The following is a 25,909-nucleotide window of genomic DNA, read 5'->3' as shown; positions in this document are numbered from 1 at the left end:
CAAGCAAAGCTCTGAGCCTCATTGCTTTGGTCCGAATCTCAGTCCTCATGTATTTCCAGCTGAATTAAGTTTTTGTTTGTTTTAAGACTTGTTTGGGTCTCATGTAGCCTAGGCTGGCTTGGAACTCACTAGATAGCCTATGATGAGTGTGACTTCCTGATCCTCCTCTTGTACATGACAAGAACACTTGGGGTTCAGAGGCAGGCAGATCTGTGTGAGTTTGAGACCACCCTGGTGAACAGAGGGAGTTCCAGCACAGCCAGGGCTACATGGAGGAACCCTGTCCCAGGAGGAAAATAGTGTTGGGATTATAGACATGAACTACATAGCCAGATGTTTCTTATCTTTAAAAATGAGGAAGGGGGGGTTGGGGATTTAGCTCAGTGGTAGAGCGCTTGCCTAGGAAGCACAAGGCCCTGGGTTCGGTCCCCAGCTCCGAAAAAAAGAACAAAAAAAAAAAAAAAATGAGGAAGGGTACTAGAGTGGATTTGGTGCTGCAGTTTGAATCCCAGTACTCCAGAGGCAAACCTAGTCTACATAGTGAGTTCCAGGATAACCAGGGATACATAGAAAGACTATCTCAAAAACAGACGCACACAAAAAGAACAAAGAAAAAAAAAAGAAAAGAAAGAAAGGAAAGGTTTTACTTTAACATTTCCAAAATCTGCCTGTCAATGTAGGATAAATTATCATATGTCAAATTTAAATTTCTTACTCCTTTTGGATTTGTCAGAGGACATACATAATAGCTTTGTTAGATTGTTCTTCTCTGTTCTAATAAACAATGACTAGAACAAAATACAGCATTGATTAGTGGAGGGAGGGGTGATTGACCAGTCATGTGCTTCTGAGCCATAAAGGAGCTAGCATATCTCCACATAGAAGACATATTTCTGTGGTTGATGTCCTCATAATGAAATCCTAATGAGCATTGATTTGAACACAAAACATGTCTTTTATTTTCATTCTGTAGGATCCTAGAAACATTGTGCAATGAATGGTGACACGCGGGCCGCAGTGGTGACCTCACCACCTCCAACCACAGCCCCTCACAAGGAGAGGTACTTTGACAGAGTCGATGAGAACAATCCAGAATATTTGCGGGAGAGGAACATGGCACCAGACCTTCGTCAGGACTTCAATATGATGGAGCAGAAGAAGAGGGTGTCTATGATTCTGCAGAGTCCCGTAAGAAGAGTTGGTTTAGAACAAATTTGGCAGGCTTCGTCCTCGTGCTCCCGTGCTCCTTAGGCCTGCTGTTTGAATGGCATACTCAGCTCTCATTACACAGCCCACCACTGCTTCATGTTTATAGAAACAGCTAAAAGATTCTGTTTGCTTCATGCTAGCAGGCATAATAGAAGACTTTAGAATTATAAAGGATAGATATTTATTTCTACTTTGAACTGTCTTTACTGTTTGTCCAGAGTGTTTTTTTATAAACACTTGTAAATGTTAACTGTACATTGCAACAATGTAAGATCTGCTGTTTTCTTCAACATACAGGTCAAACATATTTCAAAAATCCAAGACAAATATTTTAATCCTTACCATATTGGTTAAAACATTTGGATTTGAGAACATTTGATATGTTTGTATGCTCAACTGATAAAGCCTGTGCAAATACTGCAAAATCTGAAATAATATTCACTCTAACCCCAAATATTTTGAATAAGGGACACTTACTGTGGCCTTCACTTGTTCTTGATCATAGCTAAGCTAATAAATAGAACTGCCGAGTGTCCTCTAGATGACAGGTAATCAAAGTAGCCCTGCTCACAGCTTTTCCTGTTAATTATGTTATTGTGCTGCAGTCTTTCCCCTCCCTCCCTCCCTCCCTTCCTTCCTTCCTCCTAATCTGGTTTTGCTTTGTCCTTTTTGGAAGGTGTCACTGACTTTTAAAAAATGATATTGCCTTGTATGTTGTGAGGACATGTGGATTTGAACTGGGGTCTGAGCAGTAAGCAAGACTTGTGAGGGAGGCCTCTAGTAGTTTGGGTTTGACTGTATCGTTATCAGGGTATAATGAGAAAGAGCTCAGGTGTGTGCAGAACCTGATGACTATAAAGGCCACATGCAGATATTCCAGTTGAAGGCAGTAAATGATTAAACACAGTCATGTGCTGTGCTAAAGCCGAGGCGTGCTGAAACTGGGTGGCTCTGGTCAGAAGGCCTCGCTGAGGAGGGCTTGTCAGCCTGACTCCACAGCATGAAGGACCTGGCCATGTAGGTATCAATGACACAAACATCCCAGCTTGAGAAGCAGGCTTGGGTACAGATGTCTTTGAGGAGACTTGAAGAGACAAAAGTTAGAGTGGTTGGTGTCTCCAAGCTAGCATGGAGGGAGGACAGTTAGAATGGGTTCTGGAAGGCTTGTGGGTTAAATAGGAGCTTGAATTGTTGTCTAAATGTTACAGAGGTACTGGAGGGTTGCTGACAGGGAACAGACAATTCAAGTTTAAGGAGGTGGTTCTGGCTTCAGTTCATAGTAGCCATTTTCGAAATGGAAGAGAGTAAGAACTGTAATTAGGTTCAGGATGCAAAGAGAGAGACTTGTTGGAGATGTACTTAGAAAGTAGAATGATGGCGGGATAGGGGAAGTGAGAAGCAGAAGGACCTGGGAGAGCCCCTGGCTTTCAGCCACAGTGGTTTTCTCTAATGAAAGCAACAGGAGACTAAGTGACTGTGACTAGAGGTAGAGGTGAGACTGAATGCAGCACCCAGTGCTGGCAGGGCTGTGCCAGGCTCTGAGGGTGTAAGGGGCAGGGAAAAAGATGCTTCCTCACCGGGGGTTAGACCACAGAGAGCACCGGAGTATTGTTAGTCCAAGCGCAGTGTGAACTCTAGAACAGAACGAGGAGGGACAGCAGTGAGAAGACGGTAAAGCCACGCGTACAGCCTGGGTTTCATTAGAAGGGTACACCGTGGTGTCTCCTTCATTGTGACAGCAGCACTCTGGTAATTTTCGGGGTTGGAATGAGAGGGTCCTCCACAGCTCAGGTCTTCAAGTACTTATCTCCAGCTGCTGGCTTTGTTTGGGGAGGGTATAGAGCCTTTGGGAGGTAGAGCCCTTCTGCAGGAGGAGCGTCACTGCGAGCGATATTGCACCACTTCGTTTGTTCCTCGCTTCCCGCTCCTGCTACCATGCCTGCTTGGCTGCACGCCTCCCTGCCATGAAGGACTTCTGGAACCATAAGCGAAAATAAACTCTTCCATAATTCCCTTTTGGTCATGGTGTTTATCACAGCAACAAAAAAAGTCACTAATAGGGGCTGGGGATTTAGCTCAGTGGTAGAGCGCTTACCTAGGAAGCGCAAGGCCCTGGGTTCGGTCCCCAGCTCCGAAAAAAAGAACCAAAAAAAAAAAAAAAAGTCACTAATATAATAACTAATAATATTAGGTGTTGACAATGAGGGACACTGATGGCTCTCTGTTCTGTCTTCTGTCTTTTTAACCTTCTTTTTTTTTTTTTTTTTTTTTTTTTTTTTTTTTTTTTTTCGGAGCTGGGGACCGAACCCAGGGCCTTGCGCTTCCTAGGCAAGCGCTCTACCACTGAGCTAAATCCCCAACCCTTTTTTTTTTTTTTTTACATCTGGAATACCATAGTCTCTAAAGGTTTTTGTTGTTGTTTGGTTGTTTTGTTTTTTAAATACAGGCTTGTGCTATGAGAAAAGTATGTAGTGACATCGTGTAGGTCTTTGGAGTATTGGTGGCCAGAGTAGTCCCACAGCAATGGCACAGAGCAGGGTATGCCAGGGATAGGTGCAGTGGTAGGAATGTTACTGTATTACTTACTTTTCTTGTTGCCATGACTGAGTACCTGGCAAAAAAAGGTAACAAGAGACAGGGAGTTTATTTTGACTTTCAGAGGGTTCATTTCTGGTTTACTTGGCTCTGTATTCTTAGACAGAATATCATGGTGGCAAGAATATGATAAAGACAGGACTTAACTTCTCTTATATTTTTGGTTGTGAGCCTAGCCTTTAACGGCTGAGCCATCTCTCCAGCCCAGGACTTAACTTCTCAATGAACACAAAGTGTAAGAAAAGTGGAGGTAGGGGAGGGAAGAGAGGGGCAGACGGGGAGGAGAGGAGAGACAAGTTAGAGTCCAGCAGTTCTCTGAGTTCAGGCCAGCCAGGTATGCACAGAGAAAGCTGAAATGTGGACTCTTTTTTTTTTAAATCTGTGATACTGAGATTAATTATCTTATGAATGTCTTTAAATGCATTCCTTATATTTCCTTAAAATGGATTTCCATTAGATGGATCCTGTTCTACATTTTAAGCTTCTGTTTTGTTAAATTACCTATAAAAAGGAATATATCAGTTCATATTCTCAGAAGTGAAATGTTCCGACCACTGTTTGCTGCTCTAGCACGGGATGAAAACATTTATCTGATAGTTCCACACTCACTGTAATAAAATAATAACACTCCCAGTGAAAGCATGTGACATTTTGATTTGCCTCGTAGGCCTTCTGTGAAGAGCTGGAGTCTATGATACAGGAGCAGTTTAAGAAGGGGAAGAACCCTACAGGCCTGTTGGCATTACAGCAGATTGCGGATTTCATGACGGCGAGTGTGCCCAATGTCTACCCGGCAGCTCCACAAGGAGGAATGGCCGCCCTGAACATGAGTGAGTAGTTCTTGGCTTTGTCTGTGGTCTGTAACTTTCCAGGTGAAGTTCCTAAGCTTTCTTACGTGAGCCACATGAGTGTGTGAGATGCACTGGACGATATACAGAATCAAAGGTTTTGGTTTTTGGGGAGGGCGGGCGGGAGCTGATCAGAACACGGATACTCTGTGCCATGATGTCTGGTGACAAGTGTCACCCATGTGGTCTACTTCACTGTCCTTGATCACCACATCTCATTTATTGCTAGAGAAAATTATCATTACTGGGTTTGTCTTTGTCCTGACCTACTCACTGAAGTAACTGAGCATAACTCAGAGATCTTTTTTTTTTAAGATTTATTTCCTTCTTTCATATATATGAGTACACTGTTGCTGTCTTCAGACACACCAGAAGAGGGCATCAGATCTCTTTACAGATGGTTGTGAGCCACCATGTGGTTGCTGGGTTTGAACTCAGGACCTCTGGAAGAGCAGTCGGTGCTCTTGACCGCTGAGCCATCTCTCCAGCCCCAGAAATCTCTCAAGAGCCAACCTGCTGGCTCTTTCAGATTATGTCTTACAAGCTGATGGTACCTGTAAGGCAGCTCTTCAAAGTACAGCTTTGGATTTCCTGACAGTCTGGTCTTTAGGCTTTCCCTGACGTGTGGCACCCGACAGCCCCAGCCAGAAGTTGAACATTTTCTTTTAACCCGTTCTTTACTGCATCTCACAAATTTCACTACATTTTTGTTACCTATTTTTGAACTATAATTATTGTCTTTCTGTCATTGAAATTTCTGAAATTTTGTGGTCTAATATGGACAATAAATAGGACTGTGGTAATTGACAAATACAAAAAATACAAATATAAACACAGTTGACAAATACAAAAAATAAAATACCAATAAAAAGTATAAAAAAGCTTGAGTTTTGTTTTTCTTTGTTTTAGGTCTTGGTATGGTTACTCCTGTGAATGACCTTAGAGGATCTGATTCTATTGCATATGACAAGGGGGAGAAGTTACTGCGATGTAAGCTGGCAGCATTTTACAGACTAGCAGACCTCTTTGGCTGGTCTCAGCTTATCTACAATCACATCACAGTGAGTACTCCAGGCTCCACTGAGTGGGGCAGCTTAGTCCACAGGGCGGCGGGGGAGAAGCCGCTTAAGTGTCGGGCACCATCTTTTCCTACATCGTTTAATAAATCTTAGAACACTCTGTCTCTGCATTCCTTGCTGCAGAACACAAGAACTTGACCCTTAAAAGTTAAGAGAGTAGTTTTTAAAAACATCTTTCTAAGCTAATTAACGAGTGTTTACCAAATTTTAAGCCATTCCTAAAGTTCATTTCTGACTTAGGAATCTAAGAATAACAATGCTTTCTCCTGGCTCTGGTCAAAGTCTTCTCTGCCCTGTGCATGGTTTTTCAGCTACTCCAGTTTTGTGCCATTGCCCAGCATTATCAGGGCTTCTCTGTCCTCCCTTCATTTTTGTAACAGATGTTTCTGCTGTCTGCTTTCTCTGCACTAACCCATTGTTCCAGCTCAGGTTGTGTGAGGGAACAGCTTGAGCCCTGCCTTGTGCACAGGCCCTCCCATTTTCTAACCAATCAGCCTATTCTTCACTTTCTCTTTTGTCTGACTTGTTCTCATGACCCAGCACTTCACTGATGCTCGTTGCTGGAATTATGCTGCCTGAGTTCAGTCCCTGGGACCCATGTAGTGGAAAGAAAGAAAGAAAGAAAGAAAGAAAGAAAGAAAGAAAGAAAGAAAGAAACAGAGGATTCCTTCCAGTTGTTCTCTAGTGTTCACACAGGTGCTGCGGCACATGCCCATGTTCCACCAATGAATGAATGAATGAATGAATGAATGAATGATGAAATTCAAGATTGTCCTTGACTGAGTGGTAGTGAGAGCTACATGTGACCCTGCCTCAGCAAACAAACAGATACATACATCTTGCCCTTCTTTGAGTAATCAGCTTCCTCATTTCACAGAAATTAAGGGAGCTCTTACTGTCTCTGGCCACGCATCTGTTCACCTGTAAGTCCATTGCCTGTAGGCTCTTAAGGCGCTGACAGCTTGCTTTCTCTTTCTTTCTTCTTCTGGAGACAGTTTTTCTTTGAACTTCTTTCATTTGGCTTTAAAGCTTGTTTCAATTTCTTGTTGGTTCCCCCGCCCCTAGATTTTAATAACTTTACTTTTTGTTTGTCTTTGTTCTTTGAGACAGGGTTTCTATGTGTAGCCCTGGCTGTCCTCGAACTCACTTTGTAGACTATGCTGGCCTAGAACTCAGAGAGCTGCCTCTCTGCCTCCTGAGGGCTGTGATTAAAGGCGTGTGCCAACATGTAAATATTAATATAAAAATAGAAGCTAGGGGTTGGGGATTTAGCTCAGTGGTAGAGCGCTTGCCTAGCAATTGCAAGGCCCTGGGTTCGGTCCCCAGCTCCGAAAAAAAAAAAAAATAGAAGCTAAAGCTTCACTATTTTTATTCATGTGTCTGTGTCTGTCTGTCTGTCTGTCTTCCTGTGTATGTGTAGATGCTCAATGAGGCCAGAGGATTGTGTTGGGTCTCTTGAAACTAGGGTGTTAGGGGGTTGTAAGCCACTCTGTGAGTGCTGGTACTGAACTTGGATCTTCTAGGAAGAGAAAACAGCACTCTTAACCGCTGAGCATCTCTCCAGCCTCCAGTTTTACTACTTTTTGAGGCTGGTTTTAACTCAGTATATGACCCAGACTGACTTCAACTTGACCATACTGAATTTTTAAAATTATCATTATAATACCTGCTTATTATAACAAGTATACCTTCTGTAGGTATTAGAGAGGTCTAAGGAAAAAACTCATAATCATGCTAATACTGCTATTTGTCTTGAGGTAGCGAATATCGCAGCTGCTCAGACTGTGTAAGCCTCTTCTTCGTATACATGTGTGGAGGTTTTCCATGTGTGAGCTTATAAGGAGCTCTTAGTTAGCTCCCCTCTGGCTCAGAGGAATGTGAAACCTGAAGTTGCAGTCTAATGCTTTCGTCGTTAGCTGTATGGTGAAATCCTCACTGCCAGGTTGCCTCCTTTCTGTCTGCTCACTGCATTACTGTTAAAATGCAGTCTGTGTAGAGTTAACCCTGCTGTTTCCTGCCGCAGTGACTGATACCCGTCTGTGCACCATCTTATGGAACAGTTGTCACAGGAGTATCTGCTTTGTGCTCCCTCTTGTGGGCCTGGAACCAGGAGCAGTGTCTGGCACTGTGTAGGTGACCAGCCCTGGCTGAACTGAAGTTACTTTAGGAAAATTGTAAAAAAGAACTGAGTAGAAACCTTTAATAGGTGAGCAGCAGGTCTAGTTAGCTTAGTTCATTTGTCACTGACCATCTGCTGGCCTTTCCAGCTAACTGGACTGGACAGCACGCTCAGATGGAGATTCAATGCTAATTGATTCTAGGCAGATGTTATAGCTGTATGGGAATGGTGATGTGGTCCCTGGCTCTAACAGTAGCTTATGTGTGTGTTTAAGACGCTGTGTATAACTCACCCTTTGTGAATGCTATTTTAGTGACTTCGACTTAAATTTATAGGCCTCTCCCCTGTAATTTGTTTGGCATTGACAGAATTAAAATGCAAGTTAAACGTTTACTGTTCTGCCTGTAAGTGATCTGTGTGGTTATTAATACAGAGTTAAAAAAATTCAAGTTGCCAAAAAGATTTTTATTTTATTTTATGAACTAAGATCAGGGAGTCTTTGAAGAAGAAAGCATCCTCTCCTTTTGGCTTTTTAAATTCTAGAGCATTTTTGATTTTGTTGCTAAGATTTATGACATCTATTTCCTTTATCATTAGATACTATCATATCATTTGGATATTATTGTGTGGATACTTAACAGGAAAGAGATATTAACAGTATCGGTGCAAAAACAAGTGCTAAGAGTCACTGTGTCCTTTCTCTGGAAGAGGGTCAGGGATTTTCTGCTAAGGGGATTTTATAGTGCTGACAGGTGTTAGAGGCTTGGAGAGGCGAGATCATCGACTTAGGTCTTTAAAGTTGTATCAGATTTAGAGAAGCCTCGGAGAAGGGAGAGGACAAGCCAGGTGCCCAGCGGGGTACTGAGCTGAGGATCCCTTCTTGGTGCTTCTTAGCTGGTGCTCAGGCCTTTCTGTCCCATGGTAACTCATAGCGCCTGTACGTCACAGGTGGTTGTCTCAGCTCCGGAAGACTCCAGGGAATGCTAAGCTCTGAGGCGATGGGCTGGCCAGTGCGTGGGCTGTGGTGAAGCAGTCAGCCCACCCCTTCCTCCTGAGCGCTGGGGTGCACTTGGGTTTGAGGAGCGGCTGAGGGTTTGAGTGTCCGTCCTCACTACAGAGGAGGGTGGAAGGCAAGGGCTGACAGGGACCACCGCTGGATACATCTGCTCTCTGGGTGTAATACCTTTTGCTTTAGACTAAGAATTGGATATTTTACGTGTTTTCTATTAAAACAAATATGTTAAGCTTACAATTAGAATTGTATATTGCTGTCTTTTGAGAAAGGGTTGCACTGTCAACTCTGGCTGACTTGGAACTTGCTGTATAGGTCAGGCTGGCCTCAGAGAAAAAGAACAGAATGGAAAAAAATCAATATAAAATGAACAAAATACAAGCAAATAACTTTGTCTTTATAGAAAATAAACTATTTTATAGCATGAAAAATTGTCCACCTATTAGTAATAGGAAATTAAGTCTTCCCACTGTTTCCTCCCTCTCCTCCCTTCTTCCTTCCCCTTCCCCTGTCTCTGTAAGCACTGGGCCTAAGCTTAGCTATGCTGTGGAGTTTGTTAGCATAGCAAATGTGTAACATGCTTATGTCTAATCTGTGAGGACTTTTCTCTTTTTTTAGACAGTCTTACCTGGGGACTCCTGGACTCAGTCAGGATCATTCTCTTGTTACTGCCCAGGGCTAGGATCACAGGCTTCAGCATGCTTTCCTTGTAGAGAGGCACTTAAGGCTACCCACAACCATCTCTTGACAAAATGAAATCTCTTTTTTCCTGGGGAAGATCTCTTCTTTTTAACTGCTGTATCCCTGCTGTTTTGGAATTCCTGGGTATATTGTGCCTTTCTGCGCTGAATGAATTGTGGGGGGTAAGACAGAGACAGACCGACAGACAGATAGACAGACACACACGTGCGCATGCACACACACACATACACACACACACACATACACACACACACACACACACACACACACACACACACACACACACACACACACACACACAGTGGAAGATGCAGAGAAACCAAAGGGTGATGCTATCTTCGTATTGGGACTTTCAAGACTACATTTAACATTGAGGAAAGATTGTGTTCATCTGTGAATGTTCCTGTCTTTCCACTGTCCTCCGGGTTTCTGTAATAACAAGGTCTCACTGAAAGCTTTAATCTGTTTTATGTGTATGTGCGTGTGCCTGCTTGTCTGTGTACACCACATGGTGCAGGTATCCACAGTCTCCGTGGAACTGGAGTTAGAGGTTGTTGGGAGCCACCCGATGGGCGCTCTGGGAAGCAGACCTGTTTTCTCCACAAGAGCATCGTGTGCCTTTCATTTTTGAGCCGTTTCTCTAGCTCCTTGAGAAACTTAAAAAAAAAAAGAGAAGACATTTGTTTCATTCTTCCATTTCTGAGGTTTGGCACCATTTTGCCATTAGACCGGCGGCCTCAGAATAACCCTCTAGTGACCCATCAGAGGTTGAATATTGAACTGGGTTGTTTGGTCTGTTTGCTATAAAGTCGGTTTTGTGAGCAGCATGCACTGGTAAGTTAAATTGCTCTGCAGTCAGTGTTTGGATCATCCTAGCTTTGTGGTGGGCTGTATGTTTAGTTCTGCCTTGTCATTCACCTGTGAGTTTGTGCCCTGTAAGGGACACGGGTGACTTTACCTCTGTAAAATGGCTTCTGTGCTGACTCAGGCGTTTTCCCGTAGACCAGAGTGAACTCTGAGCAGGAGCACTTCCTCATCGTGCCTTTCGGACTTCTCTACAGTGAAGTGACTGCGTCCAGCCTGGTGAGGACACCCTTCTCTTTGGCATCATGTTTATAGCAATCCTGTTAGGTCTGTGAGTGCCCTCACGGGAGCTGCAGAGCCTAACTGAACATACAGAGTGTGGTTAGTGTAGGAGGAAGCTTTAAGAGAAGTTATAGGGGCTGGGGATTTAGCTCAGTGGTAGAGCGCTTACCTAGGAAGCACAAGGCCCTGGGTTCGGTCCCCAGCTCCGAAAAAAAGAACCAAAAAAAAAAAAAAAAAAAAAAAAAAGAGAAGTTATAGACACACTCTTGCTTTCAGTGTTTTCTAGTAAGGGTACCTTGAAGTCTGCTGTTTAAAGGTTTGCTTCTTTATCTGCAGGTTAAGGTCAATCTACAAGGAGACATAGTAGACCGCGGAAGTACTAACCTGGGAGTCAACCAGGCCGGCTTCACCTTGCACTCGGCCATTTATGCTGCACGACCAGATGCCAAGTGCATTGTGCACATTCACACACCAGCAGGGGCTGCGGTGAGTGTGCACCCTGGGAGCTTCCTAGGTCTGGCTTTGCTCATTTATTTGTTTCTGTTTTTGCAGAACAGGTGTCACTATGTATCCTTGGCTGTCCTGGCACTCACTATGTAGACCAGGCTGGCTTCATATTCACAGAGATCTGTCTGCCTCTGCCACATAAATGCTGAGACTAAGGCATGCGCCATGTATGCCCAGCTTTCTTTGTAGGTTTTAAAGCTCTGACTTGCCCTTGCTGGTTGTAGCAAGTTAATAAGTCTAAATTGTTATATATTTTATATATACATACATACATACACATACACACACACACACACAGTTTGAAGCTGGTGAGATGGCTCAGCAGGTAAGAAAGTTACCTTCTTGAGCAAAAGAAGCTTAGTTCAGATACCTAGGATCCACAGAAAAAGTATGCGGTTGCATGCATGCCTGTGACCCATCTCTGTGGCAGGCAGAGACAGGAAGATCACTGGGTCTCGATTCCTACCAGCTCTAGGTTTATCTTCAGGGAATGAGGTCGGTGAGCAATGGAACAGGACCCCATGCTCTCCTCTGGTGTGGTGCTTTGTACAGGCACTTACCCACCTCTGCTCTCATAAACACGGACACATGTAGGAGTAAAAAACTTCCCAACTGTTTGTCTTCTCTATTTTAAATCTCTTCTCCTTCTTGTGTTGCTGGGGATAGAACTAAGCCTACATAATTCTAACCTGAGCTACTATACCCTTGGCCTCTAGTTTGACTTACTTTCCCCTCTTCCTTGCCTCCCTCCCTCCCTCCCTTTCTTTTAAAAGATAGACTATTGCTATGTAGTCCTGGCTGGCCTAGAACTGTATAGCTACTTGTAGCAATTCTTTTGCCTTAAGCTATTGGGACTAAGTCTCCTAAAGTAGTCTAAGTTGTCTTTGAACATGTGATGATTCTCCTGCCTCAGCACCTCCGTGTGAGGAATACAAGTCGGAACCATTGCAGCTGAATATATGTTTCATTTATTTTTATTTGTTCCTTATCTTATTTTTTGAGACAGGGTTTCACTGTGTAGCCCTGGCTATCCTTGAACTCAATAATTTAGGATGAATTATAGATAACTCATAGACCAGGATAGCCCTGCACTCAGAGATTCACTTGCTTTGGCCTCTAGAGAACTAGGACTAAAGCTTGTACCACCATTTTGTCTTAAATAAATGTTAAAAATTAGCATATTCTATAACAAATTTGACAGAATTTTAGGAAGCATAAAAGTTGGGTGTTTGTTTATAGTACTGAGAATTGAAGCTCAGGCCTTATGCAAATAAGGCCTGTGCTCTCCGGTGAGCTAGTCCTTGAACCTCTTTTTACTTTATATTTTGCGTCAGAGCCTTACTCTGCAGTCCAGGCTGCACTTTGAACTTGTGATCATTCTGTTCCAGTCTGCGATTAGCGGGATGTCAGACAGGCCTACCCCACCATCCCTGGCTACTTAGAATGTTTTATTTAAGACTCAACTTTACTTTAAAACTTTTAAAAAATGTTTTGCTTAACAACTTTACTATATTGCTGGGCAGTGGTGGCACAAACCTTTAATCCCAGTACTCAAAGAAAAGGCAGGCAGATCTCTGAGTTCAAGGCCAGCTTGGTCTACATAGTGAGCTTCAGGACAGCTAGGACTACATAATCTCAAAAAAAAAAAAAAAAAAAAAAAAAAAACAACCAAAAACCAAACCAAGCCAATAACACTTTACTATATTTATTTAAATAAATATAGAGGAATTATAATTATGTAATTATCCATTTGTTTTTTTTTGTTTTTTTCCTATTCTTTTTTTCGGAGCTGGGGATCGAACCCAGGGCCTTGCGCTTGCTAGGCAAGCGCTCTACCACTGAGCCAAATCCCCAACCCCTATCCATTTGTTATAAATTATGATTTATGAAACTTTCAGATATTTTTCTCTTATCTACAGCCTAAAATAAAACATGAACAAAACCTTAGAACTTGAAACTTTTCCCTTTGAGACACAGCCCTCAGAGGGCCTGTTTTGTGTTCCTGTCCCTAAACCACGACTTACTATGTTGATAACACTGGCTGGCATAGCATGTGTAAACTCTGGAAAATCCCAGTCATGCTTTCTCTTCCAAGTTCTCCCACCTACTGTCAGAGGCCCTGGAAGTGAAGATTATATCTAAGTTTATGGGTTCATTTATTTCCAAAAAGAAAATGAAATTAAACATGTATCAGTGCCATTTTATTTCTGTGAGGAACACATTCGTGTGTCTTGAGTTGCTGTTTTTTGTCATGGTGACAACATGGCGTCTAGGTCTCTGCAATGAAGTGTGGGCTCTTGCCTATTTCCCCGGAGGCGCTTTCCCTTGGAGAGGTTGCTTATCATGACTATCATGGCATTCTGGTTGATGAAGAGGAAAAAATTTTGATTCAGAAGAATCTGGGCCCTAAAAGCAAGGTCAGTAGCGTCTTGTGGTATTTTCGGTTGTAGATCCTAGAATGATGAGCCTTGGTGCCTTGTTCCACAGAGCTCCCTTGCTTTCCCTTAGGTTCTCATTCTCCGGAATCACGGGCTCGTGTCAGTTGGAGAGAGTGTGGAGGAGGCCTTCTATTATATCCACAACCTTGTGGTTGCATGTGAGATCCAGGTAGGCCATTCCATTTAGCTAGTAGTTTATCTGGATGTTTCTGGGGTTCATGTGGATTTTCTAATACTTGTCTTGGAAGAGTGAAGGTTTGAGCAATCCTTCAGCCATGTTGAACTCATGATTTGGAACTTACAGAAGATTGCTGGGATTTTCATTCTAATTTTTCATATACACCTGCACACATCACTTACAGAGTATTGTGTGCTATGGCTTTATGCATATTCTCTATATATTACTGCATTTGACCTTCACTATCCTTTTGAAAAATTAGAGCAGAAACCTAGAGGTGTTTTGCTTCTCAGTGTCAATATTCCTCATACTGCTCTACTGGGCCTACTGCTATCCGCACCATTCAGTCCTGACATCTGTCAGGTAATAGGGAAATGTTCCCGACTCTTACTACTGTCCACATTTTGTCATTGTAAAGAAAATCTCTGAAAATGATCCATATGTTTTGCTGCTTTCTGTGGAGAGCTGTGTTGTTCAGTATTCTCTGTGGTTCTCTTGATCTCTGTGGGACCAAGCCATATTGTTTGCTCATTTTTGAAAAGGTTCGAACTCTGGCAAGTGCTGGAGGACCAGACAACTTAGTTCTGCTGGATCCTGGGAAGTACAAAGCCAAATCCCGTTCTCCAGGGACTCCAGCAGGGGAAGGCTCTGGATCACCTCCCAAGTGGCAGATTGGGGAGCAGGAATTTGAAGCTCTTATGCGGATGCTCGATAATCTGGTGAGAGTGCTGCTTATTGTTCTCAAGTTCCAGTGCTTTTCATCGCAGTCAAAATGGCTGTCTTCATGTGCATCTGGATGTTGTCATCCTAAAGTCTTGAAGAATTACCAGTTTATAGCTAGTAGGCTAAATCGTAATAAAATATGACTTAAAAATTCTTTTTAAAAAATAAATTGATTGATTGATTGATTGAGAAGCCAGGAGGATGTCCTCAAATTCGTCATGCAGCTGTGGATGACAGTGAACTTCTGAACCTACTGTCTATAGCTCTCAAGTGCTGGGATTAAAGGGTATACAGCACCATGTCTGCTTTTACGCAGTGCTAGGGCTGGAACTCGGGCCTTTGTACATGTTAGCCAATTAATTCTAACCGAGCCACATGCTAAGTTCTATCCTTTCTTTGTCTTTTTTCTTTCTAAGAATTTATTTTAAATGTGTGTGTGTGTGTGTGTGTGTGTGTGTGTGTGCGCGCGCGCGTGTGTGTGTGTGTGTGTGTGTGTGTGTTTGGGAGTTTGTGTGTGTGAGTGCAGTGCATACTGGGTCCAAAAGAGGGTGTTAGATCTGCTGGAGCTGCAGTTACAGGCTGTTGTGATCCTCCCACCTCGGGTGCTGGGAACTAAACTTGGGTCCTGCAAGACTTGTAAGTGCTCTTAACTCCTGAGCAATGTCTCTAGCCCCCTGATCCATCTTTAAATGCAATTTTATCTTTGGACCTAGTGGAAACTAAGAATGCAGCTAGGACAGCTTATCATCGTGGGAAGTCAGCGCAGGACAGCGAGCCACTCCAGGCGGTAACTGGAGAAGTGCCGCACTAGCTTGCACCCTCTGGCTTGCTCAGCGCCCCCTCTTATACAACCCAGGCCCAACTAGCTAGGCATGGCACCTCGCGCCGCCAGCGGGCCCTCCCTCCGCCAGTGCACAGTTCTGAGATGTCTCCAAGTTGACAGCTGATACTCATGACACCACCTCAGCCTTGCAAAGCCGCTCTCTATTCTGCTTGTGGGAGCATTTCTAGAGCTGTCACAGGGTGCAGCCTCTGAAGAGATGGATATGGCCGGCAGAGTCCCATATGTCTCACACGATGAACTGCAGTGAGGGACTCATTCTGAGTCTGAGACCATTAGATAAGTTAGTAAGCATTTGTCTGTTACATGATGCTACCTTGTGCTTTAAAAAAAAACCTGGGTTTTTTTTTTTTTTTTTTGCGGGGGGAGGTGCAGTGTATATGCTGTGGGTATATGTGGATGCAGGACATAGTTTTTTCCTACCGCATGGGTCCTGGGATGGAACTCGGATTGTCAGGTTTATTGGCACCTTCATCTGCTGGGCCATCTTGGTGGCCCTCTGTTATGTAACAAAGGAGACTCAGCTTAATGATTTGAAACAGAACTTCATTATTTCCTTGGGTCAGCACCCCAGACACCAGTGAAGTCTGATGGCTGCAATCAGAGAATTAGCCAGGACCGGCTTTCTCATCAGAAAGCTCAGCTGGGGTTCGATCCCCTTCCAGAGATGATTTCTTTATAGCCGCAGCATTCCTGGTAGCTTGCTTTTTCAGAGCTAGCAATGTGATGGAGGCCCACAGCAGGAACTTCTGTTTTTGTGTACCCCATGCTTGCTACCTGTAGCGAACGCCGAGGCCTAGAAGCAGGTTTGGAAGTTCACCCAGGGTCTTCTGTGAAATCTGTTTGCCTCAACTATTGGGTGCTAAGTATTGGATGGGTGAAATAAGGAAGTTACCAACTTGTCTCTGAGGGAGTTAGCAAACAAGTTGGCCCAGCAGAAGTGTGGATTATGTGGGGCATAGCTTTCAAAGCGCAGCAGATGATCACAAGCTCAAGCTAAAGAATAAATCCAAATGCGCTCAAACACCTGAGACCAGTTCTTGAGATTCTTTGGGCCGTGTGTGTGTGTGTGTGTGTGTGTGTGTGTGTGTGTGCGTGCGTGCACACGTGTGTTTTTGTGGAAGCCAACAACTTTGGGTGCCTACCTATCTGTCTGTCTGTCTGTCTGTCTATCCTATCTATCTATCTATCTATCTATCTATCTATCTATCTATCTATCTATCTATCTACCTACCTACCTACCTACCTACCTACCTACCTACCTGCCTACCTACCTATCTATCTGAGATGGTCTCTTACCATATACCCAAAGTGAAATTTTGTTTTGAGATCTGGCGTGTTGACCACCTTTCCCTCTTTGAATCCCAGGGCTACAGAACTGGCTACCCCTATCGATACCCTGCTCTGAGAGAGAGATCTAAAAAGTACAGCGATGTGGAAGTCCCTGCCAGTGTCACCGGCCACTCCTTTGCTAGTGACGGCGATTCGGGCACTTGCTCGCCGCTCAGACACAGTTTTCAGAAGCAGCAGCGAGAGAAGACAAGATGGCTGAACTCTGGCCGGGGTGATGACGCTTCTGAGGAGGGGCAGAACGGAAGCAGTCCCAAGTCGAAGACTAAGGTGTGGACGAACATTACACACGATCACGTGAAACCCTTGCTGCAGTCTCTCTCGTCCGGTGTCTGCGTGCCAAGCTGTATTACCAACTGCTTGGTCTGTGCCTACCTTACTGTTCATAGTTAGATGATGTAGAGCAAGTTGGGCAGCTGGGGCTTCGGAGGCTTTGGGAACTTCCCTTTCTGACCTCATTAGAGCACTGCCTGTGTGACTTGCTTTTTTCTGAGCCAAAATCTACTTTATGTCTCAGCTAAAATCCCAGCTAACACTGTCTGCTTGAAACTGCTTAAGATACAGAGTACCTGTTCAGGAATTCCAGCTAACCCAACTCTACACGGAGCAAAAGTACTAAGGAACCTACATGCGTTAACCTAAAAGCGCGAGTTTGCCTTTGGCTTAGCACCTCTCTGAGAAACCTTACAGTTCATTTTAAGAAAAAGTACTTGTGGCATAACCCTTACTCCTCAGTCTTGCAAACCGAGTGCATTTGTCATGTTAACCAAACCGCTGTGTCTGGTATCTTCTTACGCAGTTTTCTTCTTACGGTTTTCTGGCCAGTTCTTCACTGACCTTTGTCCTTCGGCATTGTTGCCTGTCCTCTGTCCCACAGCCTCCGAATGCTTATGCCAGCTGCCCTCCGCATGGACTGTTGCATGTGAGTAGACGGCCATGGTGGCGAGTCTTTTGACTCCTGCTGGGTGTGGCATGACCCAAGTGCAGCGCAGGCCATCTCTAGGCACCAGCGACAAGACTCAGCCAGGGGTGCTGGGTTAAGTACGATTGCTGCTCAGGGTTCTCACGTGCTCTGAGAGATGCTTGATGCCCCGTGCTGGAACACTCCTCTGAGGATGGATGGCCATGATTTTGTACAGGCTCAGACAGTCCACCCAGATACTGAGCTGGCGTGTAGCAGAGGCCCATTGCCACAGTCCCTAGTGAAGGGACACTGTGCATGACACGCTCAGGCAGGGACAAGCAGGCAGGAGAGTGGTCTCCCTGTAAACGTGCTTTCACTTTAAACATGTAACAGAGAAAAAGGGCTTATCTTCTCCGGCTGTTCTGGTGTGGGAAGAAGCCTCCATGCTTCTTTTCGTCATGGGGTCAGGGAGCCTGCTTGGCTGTCGCTGGCCTCAGGGCTTGGGTGTGGGACTTTCCTCTTCTCTCTTCCTGCCCTCCCTTTCTTGACTCACTTGTAAAATGGAGTGTACCCCATAAACAAACCCCAGTTTGCTGATGCCGTGAGCATCTGCATTACCTGGAGGCTTCGCACTGTGCACCTGCAGCAGAAGCTGTGGGCGCTGGAGCTTAGCTTGAAAAGTCAAGTTATTTGAGGCATTTAGTCAACATGCGCATCAAAGGGCCTGGTCAGCATGTCTGTGGTTCTTACCGGTCTGCAGTAATACAGGTTCTGTGCAGGGCGCCCAGGTTGGTATATTTTAATTTATAGTAATTGCTATTTTCAAATGTGTTCAACCTTCTGAGTGGCTGTTTTAACGTTTTTACTAAAATTATTTTTACTAAAATGCTGGAGTTATTTTTGTCTCAGAGGATAAGCATCAGTGAGTACCCACGGCTCCACGCCCATTCCACACTCCTTCGCAGTGGCTAAGCATTTGATGGTTTTGTTGCTTCCTTTTAAACTCTTATGGTTTCTGGCTTTTTTTATTGCCTCTCAAAAATATTCTGAAAGGCATAACACTTGCAAGATGGCTTGTTTTACTGTTCAGTGCCTGCTCATGCTTAAGTATTAGAATTGGCTAAAAATCTCATATTTTATTGGAGAGCCAAAATAATGATGAGTAGTAAGAACAGCATGAGGCCAGTGTGCACTGACATCTAAAACAGCCTTTGAAGACTCATGAAGTGCTTTAAGTTTGTTTGGGATATTTTGTAACACTTAAAAGTATTAAGTTATATAAAATATTTGACATCACCAAAATCGTCTACCAGGTAGCTACTGTATGGTGCTAATACAGTACTTTTCTTGGGTGGGAATAGTCTACACTCTGTACATTCTGATGCTGTCGTTTATTTTAATGTAAAACTTTGGTGATGCCCACTCTTGCCTCACAGTGCAGACTTTGCCTACCCCTGGGGTAGGAGCATCACATTGCTTCTCATGATTGTCATCCCACGCTTCCAGTTGGCTTTGGTGTTGGGTGACTCTCAGGGCGGTGAACCAATGGTCTCTGAGGGGCTCCTCTGGCAGGCCCATGGGTTATGAGGCTCAGCTGAGTAGCTGGCCTTTTTGCTCCAGTCTTTGAGTGAGCTCTCTTAATGGCTTTTCTATCACTCATGAGCTTGAGTCTCATCACTTGTTGTTTTTTTGTTTTAAATGGTCACATCACACTCCTATGGCGACTCTACTGGGTGACCCAGAAAATGTGGTCATTGGTTCCGTCCTGTGATGTTCAGTGCATGATCAGACGTGAGCTCTTTTGGACAGATTGGATGCTGTGGTGTCACTTACTGTTGTCATTATCCTGACTTTGCACATATTCTTGATATTCCAGTGGACTAAAGAGGATGGACATAGAACTTCCACCTCTGCTGTCCCTAACCTGTTTGTTCCATTGAACACTAACCCAAAAGAGGTCCAGGAGATGAGGAACAAGGTGCGTATTGCTGTCTGCACTTGGCGGGGTGTGGGTATACAGTTGGGAGGGGTGCTCTATGCTATGGGTAGTGTTAGCTTTTCATATTCGTGCTTCTGATCATCGTTTGGGGTCCCCACTTCTCAGATATCAGTTCCAAAGTGTGGAAAGTGCAGGGCCTGATCTTAATAGGAACAGACAGCAGCCCTTGCCTTTTGGGGATCATTGAGACATCCATGAGCTGTATTTGTTGTGTTAGACCCTGGGATCCATTGGCATTCACAAACTCACTGAGAAGAGTGCCTAGCAAAGATTCCCACCAACTAAGTACAGTGCCCTGTAAGAGCCATGCGCAGTCAAGAACTTACTAAGTACAGTGCCCTGTAAGCCATGCACAGTCAAAAGTAGTCTGGCCCATTATGCCAGTAGTTCATCACCCTCTGTGTAGTTAGGCCAATACCCTAAAGTAGGTGTGTCCTAGCCATCCTGTCATCATGGGCCTAGACGGAAGTGCAGCTTGGCTGGGGTCTTAAGTGTGTAAAGGACTGGAAGTTACAGCTTCGTTCTCTGTACTGCTCATGGGCCTTTTTTCTTCCTGTCCTCAGATTCGAGAGCAGAACTTACAGGACATTAAGACGGCAGGACCTCAGTCGCAGGTTTTGTGTGGTGTGATGATGGACAGAAGCCTTGTCCAGGTAAGAGAACATAGTGTCTCTGACAATAGTGGGTGGTGACTAAGACCAGAATGATGTTGTGAGGTGAGTATTCCTGACCAGTGAGTGTCTTTGTTTAAAGTCATGGTAATGCAGACCCTTTACTTGAGGTACAGACCAAGTATAAGCATGCTGAGGGTGTACCCACCCTTCTGGCCCTGCTCCTTAGAGTGCATGCCTACTCAAGGCGCATAGCCACTGCTTTGAAACGGGTTGGCTCCTGGTACCCGCTGAGTACTGTGGACATGCCAGGAGGCGGGTGGGCTACGGACTTGGTCCTGGTGTACACTCATGTGTGCAACAGCGTGCTGCTTGGGGTGCAGAGTGGGTGGCGTGCTGGTAAATGGGTCCATCCACATTTACACGGGCTAGCGTGGCACACTGACACTGATTGTGTAAGTGGTTATCTCTGAAATCAGGATGCCATCGATGCTTTGAGTCTCACTGCAGGAGTAGATGACTGTTGCTGCTTTTTTTTTTTTTTTTTTTTTTTAAATTGGCCAGCTATGGTCCTGGTTTCATGTCCAATGTCTGCACGTCCCACTGTCATCAACTGTACCGTTGACAACTGCCCCGCTGCATGCTCTTAGCTGGCTTTATCCTGTCTTCTTGGTTGATATTTTAAGGCTGGGCCTGGTGTGCTCTGATGACTCAGTTTACTGTTGCAGGATGCACCCCTCTCTGACTGTACGGAAACTATCGAAGGGCTCGAGCGTACAGAGCAGACCTTTAGTCCCGCTAAATCTGTCTCTTTTAGAAAGGTACTCACTGCCCTGTCCTTACCTACCTATTGGTCCGCAGTGCTCTTCTCCCTCCCCTCCCCCAACTAGCTCCCCTCTACCGCACTGTCTCAGTAGTTAATGAGCAGCTTGACAAAGACCTTTACGTCTTCTGAGATTGTAGAGAAGGTGTGCTCTGCCCGTTGTCTTTTTTAAAAACAATTTTCAGCCTTCTAAGTTTTTACTTGAAATGGCTCACTGGAGCTACCTGGTGTGGTTCTGAAGTTTTGAATGTGAACTTGGTTAGTGCTTGCCTTAGTGCTTTCAGAGTTTACCTACTATAGGTTGCCAGTTGCAAATGGGCATGTCCGGACCCTGTTGGCAGTGGCAGCGTTTATTGTGACCCTCCCTCACTTGTTCAACTTTGATTGTAGCAGTTGGAAACCAGTTAATGATTGCCTTTCAGAAGGACGAGAAATAAAACACGGCTTCTGTGTTAACCCTTATAAATTAAATGCATTTATTTTTAGCATTAAATAAAACCTGGCCGATGTATGAGCATGGGGTTCAAGGCCACCCTGGTTTATAGAGGGAGATCAGACTCAACAAACAAAGGAGTAAGGCACAGCGGCACAGCCAGCAATTCAGGGCTCACAGTGAGGCCCTTTCTCAAAAATAAATAAATAAATAAAATAAAAATAAATAAATAAAACATAAAAGTGGCTGATGCATGGATCAGAGCTTGAAGTTGGGTCTTTCCAGGCTTGCTTCACTCTACACACTTGCTGTGTATTGTTTAAAGCTGTTCTGATTGCCAGATAGAGTTAAATGTATATTGAGTTCCTCAGTTTCTGCCTGGATTCACTCCTGGTAACATTGTTTTACATATTTAGGTATTAAATGAGTCTGTCTTCCCATTTTTATATTCATTTCTCCTTACCTTTTGAAGAATTTGTCAGAGATCAGGGGAAGGATGATCTTTACCCTCCAGCTTGTCTTTCCCGTTGCTTCTTTTGGCCATACATCATGTGATCCTCTAACTTAACAATAGTCTTTATCTGCTGTATGTGGAGCTGTGTGTATGGTCTGCACACCCCATATGCTCGTCTACGGTCTGATCCTGCCTTGTGGGCTGCAGCTGATTCACAGTCACAGTCGCTGCACTGTTTTTGGGGTCCTGTGCATTTTGTAGATTTTGACTTCTTGGCAATTTGGAAAGCATCAGGGTAGCCAGCTCCTTTAGAGGATACATTTTGGGCTGGTTCTTCATCGATGACGACGTGGGCAGGTCACCTGGGTACTTGTCTGTACAGGTTCATGTATGTACCCAGTAGGACACTTTGCAGGCCAACCCTTGCATCCGTAGTTGTGTTTGGGAGCACCTTAAGATGTGGATATGGGGTTGGGGATTTAGCTCAGTGGTAGAGCGCTTGCCTAGAGAGCGCAAGGCCCTGGGTTTGGTCCCCAGCTCCGAAAAAAAAAAAGAAGGAAAAAAAAAAAAAGATGTGGATATAACAGGGCTTCTTAGGACAGATAGGCAGACTTCACTCAACCACACAGCTAGCTTGTATGAAAGTTATTACTCCAGCGTCTCACACATTTACGTTTCCTCGCTAGTTACCTCTCTCGTTGCTGCAACAAAATACCTGACAAAAGCAGCTTCAGAAAGGAAGGGTTTGCTTGGCTCAGTGTAGAACAGCCCTTGTCCTAAACACTCCCTCCCAGTGAGGCAGACACACGGACACTTGCATCTCTTGAGGAAACAGACTTTTGAGACTTGGGAATTTGTGGGTTTTGGGGGAAGAAATTGCTTAGCCTTGCACTTTTCCACGATGATGGCTGCTCACACAGTGCTGGGATTGCTTTCCCTGGGTGGAGGAGATTCTGGGGCCTTTTCCACTCGAGCTTTGTACAGTCCAACGGGGCTGTAAAAATCTGGGCCACCTTCTGGGTTTTGCTGCAAGTTCATTAAGTGGTAGAGACAAGGGTATTAAGGGTATGCTGACATCTCGGGAAGGAATCTGCAGTTCGGTCTGTACTGTGAGCTTTTCTGTGTCTTCAGGGACTTCACTCCGGCTTGCTCTTCATGCTGTGTGGCAGAAATGCCAACGAGTAAGCTTATCTCTTGGACCTCTGACCTTATGAGTACCTAGTATGTTCATGGCCCCTGTTCCTCTCTCTCTAGCTCATGGACAGTTTAATTAAGAGTTTTTTTTTTTTTAAAGATTTATTCATTTTATTATATATAAGTACACTGTAGCAGTCTTCAGATACACCAGAAGAGGGCATTGGATCTCTTTACAGATGGTTGTGAGCCACCATGTGGTTGCTGGGAATTGAACTCAGGACCTCTGGAAGAGCAGTCGGGTGCTCTTAACCGCTGAGCCATCTCTCCAGCCCCAAGAGTTTTTTTTTTTTTTTTTAATTAATTGAAAATCTTGGCAGCTGCAAGGAGGGGAGAGAGAGAAAGTCATGCTTTTTAAGTTAAGATGGACAGAAATAGCCGTTAGAAAAAGAGAAAGCGTGTCTAGGAGTAGAAGTGGACAAGTGAAGAGCCTAAAAAGCTCACCTCAAGTCTTTACCCATGAACACCTGCTCTTCTGAGAGGTCCGGTCACTAACCCAGGTGCGCACAGTTTTTGTTTGGTCGGAGGCTTTAATCAGGTACAGAAGTAGCTACTGGGTCTGTATATTGCTTGGCGTTCCTGTTGGGCAGCCAGGAGTATGGTGATACCAACCTTTCATGGTCTTGTCTTCTTAGTTCTGGCTGCTGTACTCACTGAGTTCTCACTTAGTCAGAGGCTGCCTGACATGTGTTTACATTTGGTCTTTCAACACCTTCCTGGTGGAAGGTCTGCTGTGTGCTTCTTGAGGGCCAGCTGATCTAGCACGGGGACTTTGCTTTACCTGTAGGACGTCAGAATGTAGTGACAGTGGATGCCTGCTGTCATTTGATTGCATGAGCTTGGACATGCTTCTCCTGTTACTGCTCTCATTTTGTTTGAGCAGTGGCAGCCAGCACACTGCTGTGTTTACAGAACGCGGTTGCATGGAGGGTCTTGCTAGTCGGATCTTTTTGTGGATATTAAGGCTGAGTGTGGCCTTTGGACAGGAAGGGATTTGTTTCAACCAGCATTAGCAAGTGACAATTCAGATTCTTTTCTGTCTTGCAGTGGCCAAGCTACTTATGAATGAAAAGCCAGTCAGTCATTTTCAGGCCAGACCTGAGGGAGGGTCCCTTCTTCATGAGTCTCCAGGCTCGTCAGCAAAGCTGCCTGTTCAGTGTGCTTGCCCTTCTTTCCTGGGGTTCCGGGGTCTTTGCCACCATTTACACATGGAGTACTCTAAATACTTTGTCTCCTGTTTAACCCAGACAGACACCAGCTTCTCTAGCCCGTGCCTAAAGAATAGTTGCTGGTGTGGGTTGACAGTCTCTAGGAGCCAGTACCGCTCACACTGCCTCTGGTATTCACCCCTTGCCCCAGTGTGTGAGCTGAGGCTCCAGGCCTACCATCTGAATGATTTGGGTTCCTTGTTTCCTAAGCTGTCATCTAATCACATGCGTGTTGTGTTTTCTGGGTTGTGACTTAAGTACTTGGGGGCCTCTTTCCTCCCCTGCTGTGGGGTAGGGCAGGCTGCCCTCTGGCTCCCACTGTGGCCATAGCTCCTTTTCGGTTTGTCATGTTTGGCAGGAGAGCTACATTAGTGCTTTGCTTGCTTTTTGTGTCATATATTCTCAGTTTCCAGACTTGTCAGGCAAACTTGCTGTTTGGGGATCTTTTGTTACTTCTGTAGTCTGTGATAAGTGCAGGAACAGGTTGTAAACCAGTCAGTCAGAAGGGCAGAAAACTTGTTGAGCCTCAGTAACCTAAGCTAATCTCAGGCCGGGCACAGTGGTGCAATCCTTCAATCCCAGGAGGCAGAGGCAGGTGGATCTCTGAGTTCGAGGTTAGCCTGGTCTACAGCGTCAGTTCCAGGACAGCCAGATCTACATAGTGAGAGCTAGTCTCCCAAAAAAACACAACCAAAGAACGTAAACAAACCCCCATAGGCTCTGCCCTGGTTGTTGTAGAGTAACATTTTCTGAGGTCACACGGGAATGGATGGCTTAGTGTGGTACCCAGGTCGTCCTTTGCCTTTGCTGTCTGCAGTGGGCAGATGAGGCTACTTCTCCAGGGCATGTGTGCTCCCCACTGCACCTCAGTTGGTGCCTTTGCTTTTGAAATCTGCCTTGACCATGGGCCCTGGCAGTGTAGTCCTGGAATGTCTGTGCACTCCTGAAAAAGACCTCTCCACCTTCTGCTGCTGTCTGCTCAGGAAGAGGGAGGCCCCACTGGGCCAAGTGGTACAGTCTTCTGTCTATGTGCTCCCGAGAAGTCCCTATCTCCCCCTGCTTGATGTGTTCCTGGGCGGGGGGAGGTTCCACCAGGCCAGACTCCTGTATACCAAGTCTCTCTGCTTTACAGGGGGAGCTCGTGACGGCCTCCAAAGCCATCATTGAGAAGGAATACCAGCCTCATGTAATTGTGAGCACCACAGGTCCCAACCCCTTCAACACGCTCACAGACCGTGAACTAGAGGAATACCGCCGAGAGGTGGAGCGGAAGCAGAAGGGCTCTGAAGGTGAGTGCTCCTGAGGTCTGGATGTAGGGCAGCCCCAGAAAGCAGGAGAAGCTTCTCTGTGTGAGGAAAGTCTTGTGCACGAAGCACAAGTCTTGTTTGGTAAAGACCTGGGCAGTATATCTTCACAGTCCTACTCTCACCTTTGTGCTGCGCAAAAGGAATTACAAGGTTAAACACAAAGGGAACGGTGCATGTCAAGATGGACTTGTGTGAGGCACCCTCGGCCATGGTGGGTCCCAGATGCATGTATTCCGTCACGAAACAGGGTTCTGCTAGGGTTTGGCCTCTGCTCTTCCAGGAGCTGCAG

The 25,909-nt window shown here is 45.0% G+C and overlaps 1 protein-coding gene across 25 annotated transcripts in view; it reads left to right on the top strand.

Moving 5' to 3' along the window:
* Add1 (adducin 1) overlaps positions 1–25,909 on the top strand; it is a 58,505-nt gene that overhangs the window by 25,850 nt on the left and 6,746 nt on the right. For 5 of the 25 annotated variants that reach the window (XM_087582243.1, XM_087582252.1, XM_087582249.1 and 2 more), the window contains exons 2-14: positions 974–1,188; positions 4,472–4,634; positions 5,562–5,713; positions 10,567–10,647; positions 10,987–11,136; positions 13,431–13,574; positions 13,666–13,764; positions 14,316–14,492; positions 16,706–16,957; positions 19,468–19,569; positions 20,154–20,243; positions 20,930–21,022; positions 25,446–25,602. In XM_087582243.1, the coding sequence (XP_087438369.1) occupies positions 994–1,188; positions 4,472–4,634; positions 5,562–5,713; positions 10,567–10,647; positions 10,987–11,136; positions 13,431–13,574; positions 13,666–13,764; positions 14,316–14,492; positions 16,706–16,957; positions 19,468–19,569; positions 20,154–20,243; positions 20,930–21,022; positions 25,446–25,602 (1,855 nt within the window). In that variant the 5' untranslated portion in view covers positions 974–993. 25 annotated transcript variants of the gene reach the window in all.

This window comes from Rattus norvegicus, chromosome 14, assembly GCF_021556685.1.
Source record: "Rattus norvegicus strain SHRSP/BbbUtx chromosome 14, alternate assembly SHRSP_T2T, whole genome shotgun sequence".
NCBI lineage: Eukaryota > Metazoa > Chordata > Mammalia > Rodentia > Muridae > Rattus > Rattus norvegicus.
The sequence above is the reverse complement of the archived record's forward strand: the minus strand, read 5'-3'. Positions and strand labels throughout refer to the sequence as shown.